This window comes from Anomaloglossus baeobatrachus, chromosome 7 (genome assembly GCF_048569485.1).
Source record: "Anomaloglossus baeobatrachus isolate aAnoBae1 chromosome 7, aAnoBae1.hap1, whole genome shotgun sequence".
In the NCBI taxonomy this organism is placed as follows: domain Eukaryota; kingdom Metazoa; phylum Chordata; class Amphibia; order Anura; family Aromobatidae; genus Anomaloglossus; species Anomaloglossus baeobatrachus.
Window position 1 is genome coordinate 309163097 of NC_134359.1, and position 25051 is coordinate 309188147.

General features: G+C 52.4%; 2 protein-coding genes across 3 annotated transcripts in view; one reads left to right on the forward strand and one right to left on the reverse strand.

Moving 5' to 3' along the window:
* PKMYT1 (protein kinase, membrane associated tyrosine/threonine 1) overlaps window positions 1-5851 on the reverse strand; it is a 54814-nt gene extending 48963 nt beyond the window's left edge. Inside the window, exon 1 of one of the 2 annotated variants that reach the window (XM_075318679.1) lies at window positions 5748-5851. In XM_075318679.1, the coding sequence (XP_075174794.1) occupies window positions 5748-5833 (86 nt within the window). In that variant the 5' untranslated portion in view covers window positions 5834-5851. Of the gene's footprint in view, window positions 1-4402; window positions 4589-5747 lie in introns of those variants that run through there. The other variant, XM_075318680.1, reaches the window with a different exon arrangement.
* On the forward strand, window positions 5483-24504 carry ELOB (elongin B). Its single transcript, XM_075318682.1, has 4 exons — window positions 5483-5619; window positions 23671-23805; window positions 23877-23985; window positions 24057-24504. The coding sequence occupies exons 1-4, from the start codon at window positions 5617-5619 to the stop codon at window positions 24167-24169; spliced, it is 360 nt and encodes a 119-aa protein (XP_075174797.1). The 5' UTR covers window positions 5483-5616; the 3' UTR covers window positions 24170-24504.
* Window positions 24505-25051: the final 547 nt, after the last annotated feature.

Here is a 25051-nt window from a genome sequence, read left to right on the forward strand (position 1 = left end):
CTGTGGATCTGGTCGGCCCGCTGGCCATCCCCAGCAGCTCCGGGAAACGCTTCCTACTGACGGTAGTGGACTATGCCACTCGGTACCCAGAAGCAGTGGCCTTGTCGTCCATTCGGGCTGACAAGGTGGCCACCGCATTGCTGGAGATTTTCTCCCGAGTGGGTTTTCCCCAGGAAATGCTCACTGACCGGGGGACCCAATTCATGTCCCAGCTGATGGAGGCCCTCTGTAAGCAAGTCCAGGTGCGACATCTGGTGGCCAGCCCGTACCATCCACAGACTAATGGCCTGTGCGAGCGGTTCAATGGCACCTTAAAGCAGATGCTTAAGATGTTGGTCGACTCCCATGGGCGTGACTGGGAGCGGTATCTCCCACACCTGTTATTTGCTTACCGGGAGGTTCCACAGGCCTCAACAGGATTCTCACCGTTTGAGCTCCTGTACGGGCGACGTGTGCGGGGCCCCCTGGCTCTGGTGAAAGAGGCTTGGGAAGGGGATTTGGCCACCCCTGGAGTGTCGGTTATCGAGTATGTCATGCGCTTCCGGGACAAAATGCAGGCCTTGACGCAACTGGTACACGACAATATGGCTCAAGCCCAGGCCGATCAGAAGCGTTGGTACGACCAGAACGCTTGTGAGAGGACCTACCAAGTGGGTCAAAAGGTGTGGGTACTGGTCCCCGTACCACAGGACAAGCTTCAGGCAGCCTGGGAAGGCCCATACCTCGTGTACCAGCAGCTCAACCCTGTGACGTACCTGGTCACCCTGGACCCTGCCCGTGGAAGGCGGAAGCCCTTCCATGTGAACATGATGAAGGCACATCATGAGCGGGAGGCATGTGCGCTCCCCGTGTGCAACCTGCCCGAGGAGGGAGAAGCGGAAACCCTCTTGGATATGCTAGCCCAGGTTAGGGCAGGCGGATCCATTGAGGATGTGGAGGTGGGCCACCAGCTCTTGGAGGACCAACGGTCCCAGCTGTGGGCCACCCTACACCCCTTCCGGGGGTTGTTTACCAACCAGCCCGGAAGGACTGACTTGGCTGTCCATCACGTGGACACTGGGGATCATCCCCCGATCCGGCGTTCAGCATATCGGGTCTCCCTGGAGGTGCAGCAACACATGCGCCAGGAGATTGACGAGATGCTGAAGCTGGGGGTGATCCAGGCATCCAACAGCGCTTGGGCCTCGCCTGTAGTCCTCGTCCCTAAGAAGGACCGAACCACTCGGTTCTGCGTGGACTACAGGGGGCTCAATGCTGTCACGGTCGCCGATGCGTACCCAATGCCACGCATCGATGACCTGCTCGATCAGTTGGCCGGGGCTCAGTACCTGACCATCATGGACCTGAGCCGGGGATATTGGCAGATCCCCCTGACTCGCAAGGCCAGGGAACGCTCTGCCTTTATTACCCCATTTGGACTGTACGAGTCCACGGTGATGCCATTCGGGATGAGGAATGCCCCTGCCACTTTCCAGCGGATGGTCAACACCCTGCTCAAGGGACTTGAAGGGTACGCGGCCGCGTACCTGGATGACATTGCCGTCTTCAGTCCCACCTGGGAGGACCACCTAGAGCATCTAGCACAGGTGCTCAGGCGGATCCACCGGGCAGGTTTGACCATCAAGCCGGGAAAGTGTCAGCTGGCCATGAGCGAGGTCCAGTACCTCGGTCACCGGGTAGGTGGGAGAACACTGAAGCCCGAGCCTGAGAAAGTGGAAGCCATCGCATCCTGGCCCACCCCCAGGACCAAGAAGCAGGTGATGTCCTTCTTGGGGACCGCTGGGTACTATAGGAGGTTTGTTCCATGCTATAGTAGCCTGGCAAAGCCCTTGACGGACCTCACCAAGAAGAAGCTGCCCTCTGCAGTCGATTGGACAATGGACTGCGAGACAGCCTTCCGGGCCCTAAAGGACGCCCTGTCCAGCCCGCCCGTGCTACAGGCAGCCGACTTCACGCGGCCGTTTGTAGTACAGACCGACGCCAGTGACTTCGGCCTCGGTGCGGTGCTCAGCCAGGTGGACTCTGCGAGCCAAGAGCACCCAGTCTTGTACCTGAGCAGGAAGCTGTTACCAAGGGAAGTTGCCTATTCCACGATGGAGAAGGAGTGCCTGGCCATAGTGTGGGCCCTGCAGCGTCTGCAACCCTATCTATACGGGCGCCACTTCATCGTGGAGACGGACCACAATCCCCTCAGCTGGTTGCACACCGTCTCTGGGACGAATGGGCGATTGCTGCGATGGAGCCTTGCGCTCCAGCAATACAACTTCACCATTCGCCACAAAAGGGGCCGTGACCACGGTAACGCAGACGGGCTGTCCCGACAAGGAGAGGTCGCGGACGGGCGCACGGGGGAACACCGGAGTGTGCTGCCCCCTAGCGCCCTCAAAAGGGGGGAGGTGTGAGGTAAATCCGGAGATATGACGATAAATCATGATATTCAAGTATGTCAGGAAGCCCTCTCCTGGTGTCACCCCCCCTTTCCTTCACACAACTGGTTTAGCAACAAATCCCATGGCCATGTCCTGTGATATGGAGATGAGGTGGTGTGGGAACAATGGACACAGGATGACTCCCTGCCGTCACCCTGTAGTAGGAGCTGCTAGCTCATTAGCAAGGCTATGGAAATAGCCAGACAGAACGACTCCAGTAAAAAATGGTTCATATCTCGCAAGCCATATTTCCGATAAATATGGCAACCATAAAAATGGTGTCTCCGCATGCAGACGATGCCGGCACACCCTTTTTATGGGAGCAGGACATTGGGAAATGCCCCAGGCGTGATATCAGCCAATGGGGAACTGGCAGACAGGTCATGAGTCCCCTCGTTCTGTAGCTAAATTCATAACTGTCACAATGAGAGCATTGGCGTCTGCCTACGACGCTCCCAGGCAAAGTTATGGCCAATATCCCCTTTGCTGGATAATTCTGATCCATGCAGGGGGAGTGGCAGTGCTTCCCTGTGAGGTCACTAAGGTAGGAGGGGACCTGGATTTGCCCAGCTTGATAACCCTACTTCGGCCATTTTCCAGCGTTCTTTCGCTGGGGGTCACGTGCAGGAAACATCTGCGGGAGTTCCTAGAAACCTGGTCTACAGCGCCCCCCTGTGGCCAGACGCACAAGGTAACTGATTGAATTGCATACCTGTTTGTAAACCATGCTTTATCTGTAACTGTACTCTGACATATGTATATTCTGTAGATTCCCTATTGTATATATTGTAGTTTCTAGTGTGCTTTAGGCTGATTAAATTATATAATTAATCTTGGGCTGTTCTGTTATCTCGATCTTGAATCCCACGTCTGTGTGTTCGGCTAATAGTTACCGTGAAGCGGTTGGTGGCAGCGAGTTGTGCCAAGGATTATTGTGGGGAGGCCAGTGAGATTCGGGAAGATATTATATATTCCGCCCGCGGAGGTCGGGGGAATATATACCCTACTCTCACCGGGGACCCTTCAATAATCGGCATAAGTAGTATAGCGGCCTCCTTTCTTATTGTCGGGCAATTCCATAATTGGCCTGACTATAAGAGGGGCGCTAGAGAGCGCGTCACGTGCTCTGTCTGTCGGTCGGGAGGTATAAAGGAGGGGTGACCCCCACTTGTTACCCCCCGATTGTGACGTACTGGTAGCCAGCGCGGGGGATTTCTGAGTGACCCCCCCGGTGGTTTGTGACACCCCCCATTACTCTGCTCTCCCCTACACACAGCAGAGTCCAGCGCTGCACCCCCCCCCCATTACTCCGCTCTCCCCTACACACGGCAGAGTCCAGCGCTGCACCCCCCCCATTACTCTGCTCTCCCCTACACACGGCAGAGACCGGCGCTGCACCACCCCCATTACTCTGCTCTCCTACACACGGCAGAGTCCAGCGCTGCACCCCCCCCCCATTACTCTGCTCTCCCCTACACACGGCAGAGTCCAGCGCTGCACCCCCCCATTACTCTGCTCTCCCCTACACACAGCAGAGCCCAGCGCTGCACCCCCTCATTACTCTGCTCTCCCCTACACATGGCAGTGTCCAGGGCTGCACCCCCTCACCAGTGTCACCCTCCAATACTCTGCTGCCCACAGCCCGCATAGCGTCGCCCCCCCACCTCCCATACAGCCCGCGTCGCCCCCCCCCACCTCCCATACAGCCCGCGTCGCCCCCCCCCACCTCCCATACAGCCCGCGTCGCCCCCCCCACCTCCCATACAGCCCGCGTCGCCCCCTCACCTCCCATACAGCCCGCGTCGCCCCCCCCCTGTTGCTTTCCCCTACACCCTCACCTACAGCCTGAGTCGCCCCTCCCTACACCCCCTACATGGCCCCCCTCCCTACACCCCCTACATGGCCCCCCTCCCTACACCACCTACATGGCCCCCCTCACTTCTTAAGTTTTAGTTACTACTGGGGACACTCACCATGGACGATCACTCTCGGGTGGGGCTCGCTGTGTACCTCTGGGGTCTCACTCCTCCAGTGTTTGAGATATTCACAGGTAATTTTTTGTCTATCCCCTCACCTCCCTCCCGCTTTCTCCCCTCACACTTATTTCTCCCCTGTGCTCCTCTTTCCTCCTCTCACACTCCTTTCCTCCTTCGCCCTCTTTCTCCCCTCACACTCCTTTCTCCCCTGTGCTCCTCTTTCCTCCTCTCACACTCCTTTCTCCTCCTTTCCCCCCTTTGCCCTCTTTCCTCCCCTCACACTCCTTTCCCCCCTTCACCCTCTTTCCTCCCCTCACACTCCTTTCTCCCCTGTGCTCCTCTTTCCTCCCCTCACACTCCTTTCTCCCCTGTGCTCCTCTTTCCTCCCCTCACACTCCTTTCTCTCCTCACACTCCTTTCTCCCCTGTGCTCCTCTTTCCTCCCCTCACACTCCTTCCTCCCCTCACACTCCTTCCTCCCCTCACACTCCTCTTTCCTCCCCTCACACTCCTTCCTCCCCTCACACTCCTTCCTCCCCTCACACTCCTTCCTCCCCTCACACTCCTTTCCTTTCTCCCCTCACACTCCTTTCCTTTCTCCCCTCACACTCCTTTCTCCCCTCACACTCCTTTCCTTTCTCCCCTCACACTCCTTTCCTTTCTCCCCTCACACTCCTTTCCTTTCTCCCCTCACACTCCTTTCCTTTCTCCCCTCACACTCCTTTCCTTTCTCCCCTCACACTCCTTTCCTTTCTCCCCTCACACTCCTTTCCTTTCTCCCCTCACACTCCTTTCCTTTCTCCCCTCACACTCCTTTCCTTTCTCCCCTCACACTCCTTTCTCCCCTCACACTCCTTTCCTTTTCTCCCCTCACACTCCTTTCTCCCCTGTGCTCCTCTTTTCCCTGTGACGAGCCTTGCACTTCGCAGTTTCCCCTCAGTCCATGACGACGTTTTCGCGCCAGTAGGTTTCAGCAGGGAAAGCCGTGACGTCACGCCGGAGGAGCGCTGACCATAGCCCCGCCCTCTGATTCCAGCACCGCCCCGTCACTGACGGCCGCCACGCACAAGATGGCGCTGGTTGGCAGATGAGCGGCTGCGCGGCGCAGTGCACGCTGGGAGGGAGGTCAGAGGATACTCGGAGCGCAGTGTCGGGCGCTGGCTCTTTGTCTGGTCACAGCCTCCCCGGGACGGACGGGTGGACACGGCCGGGATGGTGAGTATGAGGGGCGCAGGGAGCTGCGGGAGGAGCTGTGCCCGGGCGGAGGCGGCAGCGCTGCGGGAGGAGAGGTGCTGCGGCCCCGGCTTTATGGAAGGCCCAGGCCGGAGCGCTGCACTGCTGACCTCCTCATCATGGCGGACTGCGGCCCACAGCACACACCGAGCACACGAGCGCCCGCCGTCCGGTACCATCCGCCCCCACACAACATGGCGGCCAACGCCACCGACAGCCCTAGTAACGGCGCCACCGAGCGCCACTCACAAGATGGCGGCCAACGTCACCGACAGCCCTAGTAACGGCGCCACTCACAAGATGGCCGCCGAGAGGCTCCGCAGAAAACGGGACCCTCTCATGTGTGCGCCCCCTATACATAATATAGACCTGCAGTATGTGCCCCCCTATATAATGTAAACCTGCAGTGTGTGCCCCTATATATTATATCTACACACCCCATATATAATCTACCCCATATATAATGTAAACCTGCAGTGTGTGTGCCCCTATATATTATATATACACCCCATATATAATCTACCCCATATATAATGTAAACCTGCAATATGTGTGCCCCTATATATTATATATACACCCCATATATAATATACCTGCACACCCCATATATAATATACCTGCAATGTGCCCCCTATATAATATACCCCCATATATAATGTAAACCTGCAATGTGTGTGCCCCTATATATTATATATACACACCCCATATATAATATACCTGCAATGTACCCCTATATAATATACCCCCATATATAATATATCTTATATAATATACCTGCAATGTGCCCCTATATAATATACCCCCATATATAATATATCTTATATAATATACCTGCAATGTGCCCCTATATAATATACCCCCATATATCATATACCTGCAATGTGCCCCTATATAATATACCCCATATATAATGTAAACCTGCAATGTGTGTGCCCCTATATATTATATATACACCCCATATATAATATACCTGCAATGTGCCCCTATATAATATATATATATACACACCCTATATATAATATAGACCTGCAATATGCCCCTATATAATATATATACACCCCATATATAATATCTGCAATATATGTGCCCCTATATAATATATACTCCCTATATAATATAGACCATTACATGTGCACCCCTATATCCTCCCCCCGCCTCCCCTGCTATACGCTGGCGATGAGTTAGAGACCACACCGTTCCCTGGCTCCGCGCTCCTCGCGGCGTCCTGTGATTATTCGCTGCGAGTTCCTCGTGAGGAGATAAAGTGAATTTATTCTAAAGCAAATAATAAGACTGTAACTGAGATAAGACCCGGCTCACCATTAGAGGGCGCTGTCACATCCTGCAGGTTATTGGGGCTAATTGCACCTGGTGCTAATGTCCTCTATTAGGCGGCTTTCACACTACGTCTTTTTAACATGCGTCCTAAACGTTTAACGCAAAAACGGATCCAGTGCAAATGCGTTTTCACTTCAATGCATTTGCAATGGGCTCACGTTAACATCCGTTCACCTGCGTTTGCGTGCGTTATAGTGAGGATCCAGCGACTTGCAGTTTTTTAACATCTTTCAAAAACGCTACATGTAACGTTTTTGAGCTGCGTCCAAATACTGCAAATTGCTGGATCCTGACTAAACAGCAAACACAGGTGAACGCTGGCGTGCTGATAGACAGGATCCTGCTTGCTCTACTGAGCATGCCCAGAAACCAGCCCCGTGATCAGTCTATCTCCTCCCTCTCTGTCTGTCTCTCCCCCTCCCTCTCTCCCCCTCTCTCTCCTCCCTCTCTCTCTGTCTCCCCTCTCCCCCACCTGAGAGCTGCGGACACTCGTAACCAAGGTAAACATCGGGTAACCACTTCTCTTAGTTACCCGATGTTTACGTTGGTTACGTGTGCAGGGAGCTCCTAGCAGCTGCAGACACTCGTAACCAAACTAAATATCGGGTATCCAAGCAAGTATACCCGATGTTTACCTTGGTTACGAACCTCCGCAGTTGTAAGAAGCCGGTTCCCAGTCTGGCACGTTTAGTTCCACGCACTCCCGATCACATGACTCCAATGCCCGCCCCTAAACATCCAGTGACAGGATCCTGCAAAGTAACACATGCGTTTTTTGCTGTACAAACAGGATCCGCTTTTGCAGCAAAAAAACGTTCAGGACGCATGTTAAAAAGACGTAGTGTGAAAGCCGCCTTATCTGACAATCCCCATGTAACTGGCTCCTAAGGCTGGTTTCACACTACGTCTTTTTAACATCCGCTGAAAACGTTTTTTTTAGCGGAAGTACGGATCCTGCTTTTACAGCAAATAACGTATGCAAACGCATATGTTATTTTGCAGGATCCTGCACTGGATGTTTAGGGGCGGGCATTGGAGTCATGTGATCGGGAGTGAGGGGAGCTAGACTGGGAGGAGGCTTCTGACAGCTGCAGACGCTGGTAACCAAGGTAAACATCGGCCTTGGATACCCGATATTTATCTTGGTTACGAGTGTCTGCAGCTGCTAGGAGCAGGGCTGCCTGCACGCGTAACCAACGTAAACATCAGGTAACTAAGAGAAGTGGTTACCCGATATTTACCTTGGTTACGAGTGTCCGCAGCTCTCAGGTGGGAGAGAGAGGGAGGGGAGGAAGGGGGAAAGACAGAGATAGAGAGAGAGAGGGGGTGAGGGAGGGAGTAGAGAGATAGACAGATCACTGGAGACTGGTTCTGGGCATGCTCAGTACTTTCTGGGCATGCTCAGTACAAAAGCAGGATCCTGTTACAACGCAACTGAACGCATTCTGCTAGGCAGGATCCAGCACTCATTGAAATGCATTGCAGCTCGCGGCGCAATGTGAAGGATCCTGTGAGATGCGTTATTTTGACAAAGCAAAAAAACGCTACATGTTGCGTTTTTGAAACATGTCAAAATAACGCAAAAGGACGGATCCTGCGTCTAACGGACGCAAACGCATGCAAACGCAGGTGGACGCGAGTCCATTGAAAATGCATTGCAGTGAAAACGGATTTGCACAGGATCCGTACTTCCGTTAAAAAAACGTTTTTAACGGATGTTAAAAAGACGTAGTGTGAAACCAGCCTAACTTGACTTTGCCGTTCCAAGGTGAATGAAAGCCTCCGGCAGCAGGTTGTCCAAATGAAGGCCAAAGGGGTGACCCTATCAGCCATAGCAGGAGAAGTCAGTCGTTCCAAGTCTGTGATTTTGAGAATATTGCATCTTTACAACATCCCAAACTCTTTCCAGTCCCCCAAGAAGGCTGGTCACCCCCCAAAGACAAATGTAAGAGAGGGCGGGATAGTGCGGAGACTCTCCGCATAGAGAGGGCGGGATAGTGCGGAGACTCTCCGCATAGAGAGGGCGGGATAGTGCGGAGACTCTCCGCATAGAGAGGGCGGGATAGTGCGGAGACTCTCCGCATAGAGAGGGCGGGATAGTGCGGAGACTCTCCGCATAGAGAGGGCGGGATAGTGCGGAGACTCTCCGCATAGAGAGGGCGGGATAGTGCGGAGACTCTCCGCATAGAGAGGGCGGGATAGTGCGGAGACTCTCCGCATAGAGAGGGCGGGATAGTGCGGAGACTCTCCGCATAGAGAGGGCGGGATAGTGCGCAGACTCTCCGCATAGAGAGGGCGGGATAGTGCGCAGACTCTCCGCATAGAGAGGGCGGGATAGTGCGCAGACTCTCCGCATAGAGAGGGCGGGATAGTGCGCAGACTCTCCGCATAGAGAGGGCGGGATAGTGCGCAGACTCTCCGCATAGAGAGGGCGGGATAGTGCGCAGACTCTCCGCATAGAGAGGGCGGGATAGTGCGCAGACTCTCCGCATAGAGAGGGCGGGATAGTGCGCAGACTCTCCGCATAGAGAGGGCGGGATAGTGCGCAGACTCTCCGCATAGAGAGGGCGGGATAGTGCGCAGACTCTCCGCATAGAGAGGGCGGGATAGTGCGCAGACTCTCCGCATAGAGAGGGCGGGATAGTGCGCAGACTCTCCGCATAGAGAGGGCGGGATAGTGCGCAGACTCTCCGCATAGAGAGGGCGGGATAGTGCGCAGACTCTCCGCATAGAGAGGGCGGGATAGTGCGCAGACTCTCCGCATAGAGAGGGCGGGATAGTGCGCAGACTCTCCGCATAGAGAGGGCGGGATAGTGCGCAGACTCTCCGCATAGAGAGGGCGGGATAGTGCGCAGACTGTCCATGGTTAATCGCTTCCACACTGCAGCTGGAATTGCTCAGCAGTTCAGCACTGAACAAGGTAAGGATCTGTCTCATCATACAGTGTCACGACATGTAAGAGCATTTGGATTAAAAGTCCCCTCTGCAGTGACCAAACCTCTCATTAGCAGAATCACAAGGCTAGACTCCCCTTTGGTGAGGAGCATGTTGTGTGGACAGAGAAGTGGCCACAGGTCATTTAGGGATGAAAGCAAGTGTAATTTATTTGGGTCTAATGGGAAACATTATCAGCATCCACAAACTGGGAAAAGACTGAACCCAAAGTGTGTTAAGTCAGTGAGCGGCGGTGGAGGAAGGGTCATGGGTTGTGGAATGTTTTCTGCAGCAGGAGTTGGACCTCTCATACAGCTACATGGCAGAGTGAAACAAGTGTGGATCAGAACCTTCTTCAGAACACGCGGCTCCTTGTGTTCATCACTCAGTCAGCAGCAATTCTCATGCAGCACAATGCCCCCTGTCACACAGCAAAACGGGGAAAGCAGCCCCCGGAAACAATGAAATGGCCACAGCCCAGAGTCCTGATCTAAACCCAATAAAAACCTTCGGAAAATCCTTGGTGACAAAGTTATGGCCAAGAAACCCCCAACAGTCACAGAACTGTGGAAGAGACTGGAAGAAGAGTGGACCAAAATCCCCCCAGAGCAGTGTGAGAGACTAGTGATGTCCTGTGGAAGAGACTGGAAGAATAGTGGGCCAAAATCCCCCCAGAGCAGTGTGAGAGGCTAGTGATGTCCTGTGGAGAGACTGGAAGAAGAGTGGACCAAAATCCCCCCAGAGCAGTGTGAGGGACTAGTGATGTCCTGTGGAAGAGACTGGAAGAAGAGTGGGCCAAAATCCCCCCAGAGCAGTGTGAGAGACTAGTGATGTCCTGTGGAAGAGACTGGCAGAAGAGTGGGCCAAAATCCCCCCAGAGCAGTGTGAGGGACTAGTGATGTCCTGTGGAAGAGACTGGAAGAAGAGTGAGCCAAAATCCCCCCCAGAGCAGTGTGAGGGACTAGTGATGTCCTCTGGAAGAAGAGTGGGCCAAAATCCCCCCAGAGCAGTGTGAGGGACTAGTGATGTCCTCTGGAAGAAGAGTGGACCAAAATCCCCCCCAGAGCAGTGTGAGAGGCTAGTGATGTCCTGTGGAAGAGACTGGCAGAAGAGTGGACCAAAATCCCCCAGAGCAGTGTGAGGGACTAGTGATGTCCTGTGGAAGAGACTGGAAGAAGAGTGGGCCAAAATCCCCCCAGAGCAGTGTGAGGGACTAGTGATGTCCTGTGGAAGAGACTGGAAGAAGAATGGGCCAAAATCCCCCCAGAGCAGTGTGAGGGACTAGTGATGTCCTGTGGAAGAGACTGGAAGAAGAGTGGGCCAAAATCCCCCCAGAGCAGTGTGAGAGACTAGTGATGTCCTGTGGAAGAGACTGGAAGAAGAGTGGGCCAAAATCCCCCCAGAGCAGTGTGAGGGACTAGTGATGTCCTGTGGAAGAGACTGGAAGAAGAGTGGGCCAAAATCCCACCAGAGCAGTGTGAGAGACTAGTGATGTCCTGTGGAAGAGACTGGAAGAAGAATGGGCCAAAATCCCCCCAGAGCAGTGTGAGAGACTAGTGATGTCCTGTGGAAGAGACTGGAAGAAGAGTGGGCCAAAATCCCCCCAGAGCAGTGTGAGGGACTAGTGATGTCCTGTGGAAGAGACTGGAAGAAGAGTGGGCCAAAATCCCCCCAGAGCAGTGTGAGAGACTAGTGATGTCCTGTGGAGGAAGAGTGGGCCAAAATCCCCCCCAGAGCAGTGTGCGGGACTAGTGATGTCCTGTGGAGGAAGAGTGGGCCAAAATCCCCCCAGAGCAGTGTGAGGGACTAGTGATGTCCTGTGGCCGCAGATGTGCTGAAGTCATTCCCAGCTCCCCCTTCCCCCTGCTCTGGTGGCACGGGGCGCCCCCTTCCCCCTGCTCTGGTGGCACGGGGCGCCCCCTTCCCCCTGCTCTGGTGGCACGGGGCGCCCTTTCCCCAAAACCAGAGCATGATCGTTAATGGAGATTACATTATTTCTGAGAAAGCATCAGCCCTTGTTCCGTCCTCGTCCTCTCCAGTGTATAACCCCATCACCATCCCTACTATATAGGAGGGACATGTATAGGTTTGTGCATCGCTGGTAAAATGACTGTTCTTGTGAATAGTTAGGCAAGTGGAAGATTACATGACCTCTAAAAGGCATAAAGTTAGATGACGCATCCCCCCCCCCCCCCCTGTATTTTAAGGGAAATATAAATATATACGAGGGGCTGCTGATAAGTCTTTGTCTTTACCCATAAAGAAGCGAGTTTGGATGATGAAACTTTCCATTTCTTCCACACACTCTCCACTGATGACAACACACTTCTTACACCGGTATTCCAAGTTCTGTAAGCCTACCAAAAAGGATTTTGGTTGTGCCCCAAACCAGGCATCCGTAATAACCATGGCATTAGAAATTCTGTGAAATTTCTTACCCTTGAGGTGTTTCTTCAGGTTTGGAAATAGATGTTAGTCAGAGGGAGCTAGATCTGGTGAATAAGGTGGGTGGTCACCAGCTGGAAGCCCGCCTCTGCCAGTTTTGCCGTGGTCGCTTGTGCAGTGTGAGCGGAGGCGTTGTCTTGCAGGAACAAGATTGCTTTGGACAGCTTGCCGCAGCTTTTGGCCCTCAGAGCTGCCTTCAGTTGGTCTAAAAGTTTAGTGTAATACCTTGCATTGATGGTGGAACCCTTTTGAAGGTAGTCCACTAGCAGCACGCCCTCCTTATGCCAGAATACAGACGGCATCACCTTGGTGGCTGATTTTTGCACCCTGAACTTCTTTGGATGGGGAGGACCACTGTGCCTCCGCTCTTTTGACTGCTCCTTGTTTTCAGGGTCATACAAATAAATGTAGGTCTCATCCATAGTGACCGGTCTCTCCAGGAAGTTCTCATCACTCCGTATACGCTGACAAATGGAGCGGCACTCGCTGCTTCTCTGATCTGTTGTCAGACATTTGGGGATCCACTTTGCCGATCGCTTCCTCATGTCCAAATGTTCATGGAGAATGAGACAAACACGTTCACAGGAAATCCCCATGTCTGCTATTGCTTTACCTGAAATTGGTGGATTCTCCAGTATGAGGTTGTGTGCAGCATCGACCATCTCCGGAACAACAACCACTCTCGAGCGTCCAGGACGTTCCTCATCATTGGGGCTGAAGGGGCCCGGTTTACATTTGGCAACCCAGTTCTTACCTGTGGAATATGAAGGGCATTGATCCCCCAATGTCTGCGACACATCCCCATGAAGATCCGCCGCGGACTTTCCTTGTAGAAACAAGAACTTTATCATCCTCTGCTCTCAGTTGTGTGAACATCGCATTAGACTCCGCCATTTTGTTTTCCCGCGTGCGTAGAACACTGTTGCCATAAGCAACAAACATAACATTTTTAAAAATTATTAGCCACAAGGCTTTCATGTGATGTAACATTCGTTACCATAGAAACAAAAAAATTACAAAGCCAAAGACTTATCGGCCCCTCGTATTATTTTAATCTTTTAAATTTTAAAAATTGCAAAAAGGAAAATGAGGTAATGCAAAAGTTTGTGCACCCTACATAGTTAGTAGCACCCTCCTTTGGCAAGTATCAAGGCTTCTAAACACTTTTTGTAGCAGCCAAGAGTCCTCCAGTTCTTGTTTGAGGAATTTTCCTCCATTCTTCCTTGGAGACGTCTTCCAGTTCTGTGAGATTCCTGGCTCTTCTTGCATGCTCTGCTCTTCCTTGGAGACATCTTCCAGTTCTGTGAAATTCGTGGCTCGTCTTGCATGCTCTGCTCTTCCTTGGAGACATCTTCCAGTTCTGAGATTTCTGGCTTGTCTTGCATGCTCTGCTCTTCCTTGGAGACATCTTCCAGTTCTGAGATTTCTGGCTCGTCTTGCATGCTCTGCTCTTCCTTGGAGACATCTTCCAGTTCTGGGATTCCTGGCTCGTCTTGCATGCACTGCTCTTCCTTGGAGACATCTTCCAGTTCTGTGAGATTCCTGGCTCATCTTGCATGCTCTGCTCTTTTGAGTTCTAGCCACAGATTTCAGTGATGTTCAGATCAGGGGACTGTGACAGGCCATTGTAAAACTTTCAGCTTGAGGTCGTCTACTGTGGATCTTGTGAGTTTAGGGTAATTATTTGTAGAAATCGTCCTTTTTTTTTTTTTTTTTCTCCTCTTCAGCTTTTTTACAGATGGTGTTATGTTTCCATCAGTTTGTTGAAATTTCATTGACTCCATTCTTGCTTCTACCTGTGAAATGTTTCCCGTGCCATTGGCTGAAACACAACCCCAAAGCATGATTGATTTCCCCCCCCCCCCCATGCTTAATGGTTGGCGAGATATTCTTTTCCTGAAATTCTCTGCCCTTTTTTCTCCACACAGACCTTTTTGATCATCGTGGCCAGTTCTATTTTATCCTCATCGGTCCACACAACTTGTTTTCAGAATGCCTCAGGCTTGGCTAGATGTTCTTTTGCAGACGTCTGCCGGTACCGCAGGACTGGCGCATAGCAAATGTGGTGCCAATATTCAAAAAGGGGACAAAAACTGAGCCGGGAAATTATAGGCCGGTAAGTTTAACCTCTACGGTTGGTAAAATCCTTGAGGGTTTCTTGAGAGATGCTATACTGGAGTATCTCAAGAAAAATAACCTTATGACAGAGTATCAACATGGGTTTATGAGGGATCGATCCTGTCAAACTAATTTGATCAGCTTCTATGAAGAGGTAAGTTCAAGCCTGGACCAGGGAAATGCAGTGGATGTTGTGTATATGGACTTTTCAAAAGCTTTTGATACGGTGCCACACAAAAGGTTGGTACATAAAATGAGAATAATGGGGATAGGGGAAAATATGTGTAACTGGGTTAAAAACTGGCTCAGTGATAGGAAACAAAGGGTGGTTATTAATGGTACGTACTCTGACTGGGTCTCAGTTCATAGTGGGGTACCACAGGGGTCAGTATTGGGCCCGCTTCTTTTCAACATATTTATAAATGACCTTGTTGGGGGCATGCGGAGTAGAATTTCAATATTTGCAGATGATACTAAACTCTGCAGGGTAATCAATACAGAGGAGGATAATTTTATATTACAGGGAGATTTATGTAAATTGGAGGATTGGGCTGAGAAGTGGCAATTGAAGTTTAATGTAGATAAATGTAAGGTCATGCACTTGGGTAGAGGAAATAACATTTATGATTATGTACTTAATTGTAGAACACTGGGTAAAACAGACACAGAAAAAGACTTGGGTGTATGGGTGGATGGTAAACTTCACTTTAGTGGACAGTGTCAGGCAGCTGCTGCCAGGGCTAATAAAATAATGGGATGTATTAAAAGAGGTATAAGTGTTCATGAAAAAAATATAGTTCTACCTCTGTACAAGTCACTAGTGCGACCGCACTTAGAATACTGTGTACAATTCTGGTCACCGATATATAAGAAGGACATAGCTGAACTGGAGAGGGTGCAAAGAAGAGCGACCAAGATTATTAGAGGAATGGGGGGGCTGCAATACGAAGACAGGTTATTAAACTTGGGGTTATTTAGTCTGGAAAAACGAAGGCTTAGGGGAGATCTAATCACAATGTATAAATATATGAGGGGACAGTACAGAGACCTTTCCAAAGATCTATTTACACCTAGGCCTGCGACTGGAACACGGGGGCATCCGCTACGTCTTGAGGAAAGAAGGTTTAATCATAATCACAGACGAGGATTCTTTACTGTACGAGCAGTGAGACTATGGAACTCTCTGCCACATGATGTTGTAATGAGTGATTCACTACTAACATTTAAGCAGAGCCTGGATGCCTTTCTTGAAAAATTTAATATAACCAGTTATGTATATTAGAATTTATGACAGGGTATTGATCCAGGGAACTAGTCTGATTGCCGGATGTGGAGTCAGGAAGGAAATTTTTTCCCCATTGGAACTTGTTTGCCACATTGGGGTTTTTTGCCTTCCTCTGGATCAACATGTTAGGCTACGGGTTGAACTAGATGGACTTAGAGTCTCCCTTCAACCTTAAAAAACTATGAAACTATAAATTATTATGGTGAGGACACAGGAGAAGATTTCTTCTGATGACTTTTCCATGAAGGCCATATTTGTGCAGGTGTTATTGAACAGTAAAACAAGGTACCACAACTCCAGAGTCTGCTAAATCTTTCTGATGGTCTTTTGCAGTCACGCAGGGGTTTTGATTTTCCTCTCCAGTTCTCAGACATTTTGCTTGGTTTTCGGACCTTATTTGCACCTCCACTGTTCCTGGTAACGGCCATTTCTCAATTACACTTCGAACTGAGGAAAGGGTGACTTGAAAACACTTTATCTTCTTATAGCCTTTTCCTGCTTTGAGGGCCTCCACTATCTTCAGAGTAGTAGGCAGCTGCTTAGAAGAACCCATGGCTGCTGTTTTTTTGGGCAAAAGATTAGGAGGCCAGGTTTTTAGAAGGCTGTGAAACTTCCATCAGCCGGCCTTTCCTAACAAGATAATTAAACAGAACCTGTTACCAGGATTTTCCCTTGTAAGCTGTGGCCATCACCAGTGTGCCCCTATATACAGTATTCTAGAATGCTGTATATAAGAACCCAGGTGGCTCTGTATAAGGTAAACAGCTTTAATTACACTTGCCTGCGGGGTGGTCTGGTCTGATGGGCGTTGCTGCTCTCGGTCTGGTGCCTCCTCTCTCCGGTCTGATGGGCATTGCTCTCGGTCCAGTACATCCTCTCTCCGGTCTGATGGGCATTGCTCTCGGTCCAGTACATCCTCTCTCCGGTCTGATGGGCATTGCTCTCCGGTCTGATGCCTCCTCGCTCTCTGGTCTGATGGGTGTCACTGCTCTCAGTCCGGCGCCTCCTCTCTCTCCGGTCTGATAGGCATTGCTCTCGGTCCGGCGCCTCCTCTCTCTCCGGTCTGATAGGCATTGCTCTCGGTCCGGCGCCTCCTCTCTCTCCGGTCTGATGGGCATTGCTGCTCTCGGTCTGGTGCCTCTTCTCTCCGGTCTGATGGGCATTGCTCTCGATCCAGTACATCCTCTCTCCGGTCTGATGCCTCCTCGCTCTCTGGTCTGATGCCTCCTCGCTCTCTGGTCTGATGGGTGTCACTGCTCTCGGTCCGGCGCCTCCTCTCTCTCTGCTCTGATGGGCATTGCTCTCCGGTCTGATGCCGCCTCGCTCTCTGGTCTGATGGGTGTCACTGCTCTCGGTCCGGCGCCTCCTCTCTCTCTGCTCTGATGGGCATTGCTCTCCGGTCTGATGCCTCCTCGCTCTCTGGTCTGATGGGTGTCACTGCTCTCAGTCCGGCGCCTCCTCTCTCTCCGGTCTGATGGGCATTGCTCTCGGTCCGGCGCCTCCTCTCTCTCCGGTCTGATGGGCATTGCTGCTCTCGGTCTGGTGCCTCTTCTCTCCGTTCTGATAGGTGTTGCTCTCGGTCCGGTGCCTCCTCTCTCCGGTCTAATGGGTGTCGTTGCTCTCCGGTCCGGTGCCTCCTCTCTCCGGTCTAATGGGTGTCGTTGCTCTCCGGTCCGGTGCCTCCTCTCTCCGGTCTAATGGGTGTCGTTGCTCTCCGGTCTAATGGGCATTGCTCTCCGGTCCGGTGCCTCCTCTCTCTGGTCTGGTGCCTCCTCCTCTATCCGGTCCGATGGGTGTCGCTGCTCTCCGGTCCGATGGGTGTCGCTGCTCTCCGGTCCGATGGGTGTCGCTGCTCTCCGGTCCGATGGGTGTCGCTGCTCTCCGGTCCGATGGGTGTCGCTGCTCTCCGGTCCGATGGGTGTCGCTGCTCTCCGGTCCGATGGGTGTCGCTGCTCTCCGGTCCGATGGGTGTCGCTGCTCTCCGGTCCGATGGGTGTCGCTGCTCTCCGGTCCGATGGGTGTCGCTGCTCTCCGGTCCGATGGGTGTCGCTGCTCTCCGGTCCGATGGGTGTCGCTGCTCTCCGGTCCGATGGGTGTCGCTGCTCTCCGGTCCGATGGGTGTCGCTGCTCTCCGGTCCGATGGGTGTCGCTGCTCTCCGGTCCGATGGGTGTCGCTGCTCTCCGGTCCGATGGGTGTCGCTGCTCTCCGGTCCGATGGGTGTCGCTGCTCTCCGGTCCGATGGGTGTCGCTGCTCTCCGGTCCGATGGGTGTCGCTGCTCTCCGGTCCGATGGGTGTCGCTGCTCTCCGGTCCGATGGGTGTCGCTGCTCTCCGGTCCGATGGGTGTCGCTGCTCTCCGGTCCGATGGGTGTCGCTGCTCTCCGGTCCGATGGGTGTCGCTGCTCTCCGGTCCGATGGGTGTCGCTGCTCTCCGGTCCGATGGGTGTCGCTGCTCTCCGGTCCGATGGGTGTCGCTGCTCTCCGGTCCGATGGGTGTCGCTGCTCTCCGGTCCGATGGGTGTCGCTGCTCTCCGGTCCGATGGGTGTCGCTGCTCTCCGGTCCGATGGGTGTCGCTGCTCTCCGGTCCGATGGGTGTCGCTGCTCTCCGGTCCGATGGGTGTCGCTGCTCTCCGGTCCGATGGGTGTCGCTGCTCTCCGGTCCGATGGGTGTCGCTGCTCTCCGGTCCGATGGGTGTCGCTGCTCTCCGGTCCGATGGGTGTCGCTGCTCTCCGGTCCGATGGGTGTCGCTGCTCTCCGGTCCGATGGGTGTCGCTGCTCTCCGGTCCGATGGGTGTCGCTGCTCTCCGGTCCGATGGGTGTCGCTGCTCTCCGGTCCGATGGGTGTCGCTGCTCTCCGGTCCGATGGGTGTCGCTGCTCTCCGGTCCGATGGGTGTCGCTGCTCTCTCTCCGGTCTGATGGGCATTGCTCTCGGTCCGGCGCCTCCTCTCTCTCCGGTCTGATGGGCATTGCTGCTCTCGGTCTGGTGCCTCCTCTCTCTCCGGTCTGATAGGTGTTGCTCTCGGTCTGGTGCCTCTTCTCTCCGTTCTGATAGGTGTTGCTCTCGGTCCGGTGCCTCCTCTCTCCGGTCTAATGGGTGTCGTTGCTCTCCGGTCTGGTGCCTCCTCCTCTATCCGGTCCGATGGGTGTCGCTGCTCTCCGGTCTGGTGCCTCCTCCTCTATCCGGTCCGATGGGTGTCGCTGCTCTCCGGTCCGATGGGTGTCGCTGCTCTCCGGTCCGATGGGTGTCGCTGCTCTCCGGTCCGGCGCCTCCTATCTTCCTTCCATCGCCATCCTCTGTCACAACTGCGAGTAGATGACGCGTCCTACACACAGAGGCCTCCATTGTGCCCCTGCACATGCGCACTTTTGATCTGCCCTCCTGAGAGGAAGCGCCGGACCGAGACCAGAGGCGGCCATCGTACCGCACCACCCCACAGGTCAGTGTGGCAAGTGGTTTACCTTATACAGAGCAGCCATACAATATTCTATAAGGCCCTATATAGGGGCTCACTGGTGGTGCCTGCAGCTTATAATGGGAAAGCCTGGTGACTGCTGCCCTTTAACATCTGCAACTTTTGCTCAGATAAACTGTGACCAACAAATCTCCCAGGGTGCACAAACTTTTGCATCGGGCCATTTTCCTTTTTTTTGTAGATTGTCAAATGTTAAATATTTTAAACTTTTTTTTTTTTTTTTTCCCTACAATACAAAGGGAATGTGTCACCTGTAACTTTGCCTTTAGTGTTTTATTTACTCTTCAACTTTCTTACCTGTTCACATTAAGAGTAATTTTGGTCAGGGGTGCCCCAACCTTTACATGCCCCTGTGTACTCGCCCCGTGTGTAATATCTGATGGTGCGCTGTGTCGTGTATGATCGTATTGTTCCTTGTTGCTCTGTATTATTCTGTGTAAAGTCTCGGTCACATTGGCTCGGTCACCACCTGCAGCCTGGATGTGTCTGATGACCCCCTGCTGACATCCCCTCACTGTCCCCAGCAGTGCCTCCGTCCATAGGTCTGGGGGGCGCTGAAAACAATCCAACCGGTCCACCTACCCCGAGATATAAGGATTGAGCGGGAGTGGGACGCTGATGCTATGGCCGCTGCCCAGAGAGACTTGGAGAATATCCACCCCACCGTGTGTGTGTGGGGTGTGTGTGTGGTGTGGTGTGTGTGGGGGGTGTGTGTGTACGTACCCCGGTTTATATACTGACATATAGTACAATATTACATTATCACACTCGCCCACAAAGCTCTCCACGGTTCTGCACCACCCGACAGACGGCCTCCTCTACCACCCTACCTGCCCCTCCACAGTGCTGCACCGCTCTACATCTGCTCGTGATCGGTTTCATACCCTCCGTGTGTTCTCCACATTTCTGCACCACCCTCAATCTCCTCTTTCGTCTACCATCCTTCTAGTCCTAGTTCTCCTCTGCACTATTCTCCTTCTCTTCTGTCTATTATGTGCTCTCCACACGGCTGCACTGCCCTAAATCTCCTTGTCACGGCGTCCTTCTCCAGTATCACACGATCTACAGAGCTAGAGATGAGCGAGCAATCCCAAGAACCTTTATTACATGCAAACCAGAAGGTCCATTAAACAATCCAGGAAAAATAGTCCAAGAACGCGGCTCTAGTCCAGTAACAGGAGGACTACCCAGCAGGGCTGTGGAGTCGGAGTCGTGGAGTCTGAGTCGGAGTCGGAGCTCATTTTGGTGGAGTCGGAGTCGGTATAAAATGCACCGACTCCGACTCCTAAAATATATAATAAATTGGGGACAGGAGTGCAATGCAGAATGTGCTGAATATTTTACTAAATAATAACATTTAGTATAATGCTTATATTTAAGTGAAAAATTTATTGTAGTACAATGTGAACATCAGACATTTAATTGTTTTTATGATACAATAATCAAGATATTTGGATAGAACATAAAATATTTATTGGAATACAACTTTAGAACACAAAAAACTAATAAATTGTAAATATGTAATATATATATAATATATATATATATATATATATATATATATATATATATATATATATATATATATATATATACAGTGTATATACACACACAAGATATATATGTAATCTACTGTATATTACATAGTGTATTACATATTTACAATTTATTACAGTTTTTTGTGTTCTAAAGTTGTATTCCAATAAATATATTTTATGTTCTATCCAAATATCTTGATTATTGTATCATAAAAATTATTAAATGTCTGATGTTCACATACACATATTCATGTACTACAATAAATTTTTCACCTAACTATAAGCAATATATGTAGGAGCCGGAGCCGGAGTCGGAGTCGGTGCAAGAGAATTTGAGGAGTCGGAGTCGAAGGTTTGGCTTACCGACTCCACAGCCCTGCTACCCAGGAGGTGACAGTCGCACGCCTCCAGATCTCTCTTCCAGGGTAATCGGGGTTTCTCCAAGTCTCTGGGGTGCTGGCCGTAGCATCAGTGTCCCACAAAGGATGAATCTTACTATCTGTCCTCCTCAGGCCTAATCCTTATATCCAGGGGTAACCAGACAGGTTGGATAATTTTCAGCACTTGGAGAGCAGTAATGACTGGAAATGTCAGCAGGGTTCAGGCATGGACACATCCAGGCTGCAGGCGGTGACTGAGCTAAGGTGATTAAGACTGCACAGAATAATACAGAGCAACAAGGAACACTCCTAAAATCAGTAACAATACTACTTTTGTCATCTTTCTATTACCCTACAGTGTTCTAGTTTCTACAACTGATCGGAGACTAACATCCTTCCACTTTGTATCCAAGACTTCTCTGGTGCTGCACAAGTTTTCTGGAATGCACAACCCAAGAGATTCCAACTAATATCTAGTCCCCACAGTGTTAAGCGTGCTCAATAAACACATTTCTTAGACTGGCTGATCACCTCCCTAACTGTCCCCTGTTCCCCTTTCCTCACATTTCTCAATCTGCTCCCTCCTTTTCATCCCCTTCCTCCTGCACTAATGACCCTTTATGAAGACCCCTATTTATTCTATAATGTCAGGACCATTCATGGTGAGCGCATTCTACCTATTGTCCGCCCGTTTCCATAGATTGTAGCTTGTGAGCTGGACCTCTAGACGCAGTCAGTTGTGTTGTGTTTTCTTTACTGTCTTTATATAACTTTCCTCCGTATATGTACAACCCCCCCCTTCCCCGGCAGAGATTCTGGCCTCCCCCCTCTTTAGACTTTAATTAGTGCCGCATTGTGCCGCATGGCCTTGCGTTCGGTCCGGTTTTTGCCGCATGCGGCAGATTTAGCCGATACGGCGGCCGGATGGAACGTTGCCTGGCACGTTTTTTCGTGCGGCAAAAAAAAACCGCATCGCGCCGCATTCGGCCGATGCGGCGCATTTTTCAATGCATGCCTATGGCGGCCGGATGCGGCGCGATGTGGCAATAACCGCATCCGGCTGCCGCATGCGGTTTTTGCCACTGCGCATGCTCAGTAGCATGCCGCAAGCGGCAAAAACCGGACTGGCCGCAAAGGAAAAACGTATGCAAAGGATGCGGTGTGTTCACCGCATCCGTTGCATAGCTTGCACAGCCGGATTGAGCCGCACTGCTCAAGCCGGATGTGTGAAAGCAGACTAAGACCAAACGGGGAAATTATGGAATCATGAAAAACAAACACAAGAACCCTCCAATCAATCACTAGTGTATTGTGGCACCTCCTCTGGCTTTTATAACAGCTCGCAGTCTCTGAGGCATGGACTTAATGACAGTCTCTTCATCAATCTGGCTCCAACGTTCTGATTGCTGTTGCAGATCAGCTTTGCAGGGTTCTCCTGCTGCCCTCTAGCCTTCATTACCCGGGGTGTTCGCCCCGTCCCCTGGTGTTTTTTGCCTCCATTCCCAGGGGGGTTCTCCTGCTGCCCTCTCACCTTCATTACCCGGGGTGTTTGCCCTGTCCCCTGGTGGGTTTTGCCTCCATTCCCGGGGGTTCTCCTGCTGCCCTCTCGCCTTCATTACCCGGGGGTTCGCCCCGTCCCCTGGTGGGTTTTGCCTCCATTCCCGGGGGTTCTCCTGCTGCCCTCTCGCCTTCATTACCTGGCGTGTTTGCCCTGTCCCCTGGTGGGTTTTCGCCCTCATTTCCTTGGGATTCTCCTGTTACACTCTCGCCTTCATTACCTGGCGCGTTCGCCCCGTCCCCTGGTGGTTTTTGCCTCCATTCCCAGGGGGGGTTTCTCCTGCTGCCCTCTCACCTTCATTACCTGGCGTGTTTGCCTCGTCCCCTGGTGGTTTTTGCCTCCATTCCCAGGGGGGGTTCTCCCGCTGCCCTCTCACCTTCATTACCTGGCATGTTTGCCCCGTCCCCTGGTGGTTTTTGCCTCCATTCCCAGGGGGGGTTCTCCTGCTTCCCTCTCACCTTCATTACCTGGCGTGTTTGCCCCGTCCCCTGGTGGTTTTTGCCTCCATTCCCGGGGGTTCTCCTGCTGCCCTCTCACCTTCATTACCCGGGGTGTTTGCCCCGTCCCCTGGTGGTTTTTGCCTCCATTCCCGGGGGTTCTCCTGCTGCCCTCTCACCTTCATTACCCGGGGTGTTTGCCCTGTCCCCTGGTGGTTTTTGCCTCCATTCCCGGGGGTTCTTCTGCTGCCCTCTCGCCTTCATTACCCGGGGTGTTTGCCCTGTCCCCTGGTGGTTTTCGCCCTCTTTACCTTGGGATTCTCCGGTTACTCTGTTGCCTTCATTACCCGGGGTTTGCCCCCGTCCCCTGGTGGTTTTTGTCTCCATTCCCGGGGGTTCTCCTGCTGCCCTCTCGCCTTCATTACCCGGGGTGTTCGCCCCGTCCCCTAGTGTTTTTGCCCCCCATTCCCCGGGGGTTCTCCCACTATTCTCACGCCAGCTGTTACTTCTTCCTCTCTCCCCAGGACGTGTTTTTGATGATCCGCCGTAACAAAACTACCATTTTCACTGATGCAAAGGAGAACACGACCGTATATGAGCTGAAGAGAATTGTGGAGGGGATCCTGAAGAGACCCCCGGAGGAGCAGCGTCTGTACAAAGTGAGTTGTCGGCCCCTTCCCTGCTCCTGCTGTTTCCCACGCCGGTTCCTCATCATCCTCTTCTCTTCCAGGACGACCAGTTATTAGATGATAATAAGACCTTAGGTGACTGTGGCTTCACCAGCCAGACCGCGCGGCCCCAGGCTCCGGCCACCGTTGGACTGGCGTTCCGCTGCTCTGGTGAGTGTGGTGCCGGGTGGGTGGCACAGGGTGTGGGGGGCTGGGCAGGCACTGATCCTTCTGTCTTGCAGGAGATGCCTTTGAACCTCTGCGAGTTGACCCCTTCTCCAGTCCTCCTGAACTCCCCGATGTGATGAAGCCACAGGAGACGAGCGGCAGCGCTAACGAGCAGGCGGTGCAGTGAACGATGGGAGATGCTGCACCTGCCCCCTCTCCCTCATCTACCCCGTCATTACCCCTCCCCTGCCCAAGTGGAACACTGCAGCTTATGCCTCGCACCGTCTGGCGGGGGCATCTGTCGCTATCGTCCTGTTTCACCTCCGTGTACAAAGTGACTGCTGTCCTCCCGATGAGAACTGAATAGGCTTGTGCAAGATCTGTCCACATGGGGGCAGCTCCCACCAGTCGTGGCCCTGCACCCCCTGTCCCCCACTCTTCCTGGTTTTGGGGTTCGGGATGCTCTGGGATTGATTATGTTCTATTTTATTTTATAAACACAATAAATTTTGTTTGCCTGTGTCTCGGTCTCTGTATCTATCCCACCGGGTGCCAGGCGAGTTCTGCTTAATGGGGAAGGATTTGGGTACACGAGTGACTTAATGCCAAGGCTGTGCAGGGAAAACTTTCCTAGGGGGAGGATGGTGGCTGCTTGGGCAGGTCGGGGTACGAGTCGTGTCTCTAGGACTGTGCAGGTATATGGGGATGGCAGGCTGGTCAGGTCTGGGTATGAGTTGTATCTCTAGGACTGTGCAGGTATACGGGGATGGCAGGCTGGTCAGGTCTGGGTATGAGTTGTATCTCTAGGACTGTGCAGGTATATGGGGATGGCAGGCTGGTCAGGTCTGGGTATGAGTTGTCTCTAGGACTGTGCAGGTATACGGGGATGGCAGGCTGGTCAGGTCTGGGTATGAGTTGTATCTCTAGGACTGTGCAGGTATATGGGGATGGCAGGCTGGTCAGGTCTGGGTATGAGTTGTATCTCTAGGACTGTGCAGGTATATGGGGATGGCAGGCTGGTCAGGTCTGGGTATGAGTTATCTCTAGGACTGTGCAGGTATATGGGGAT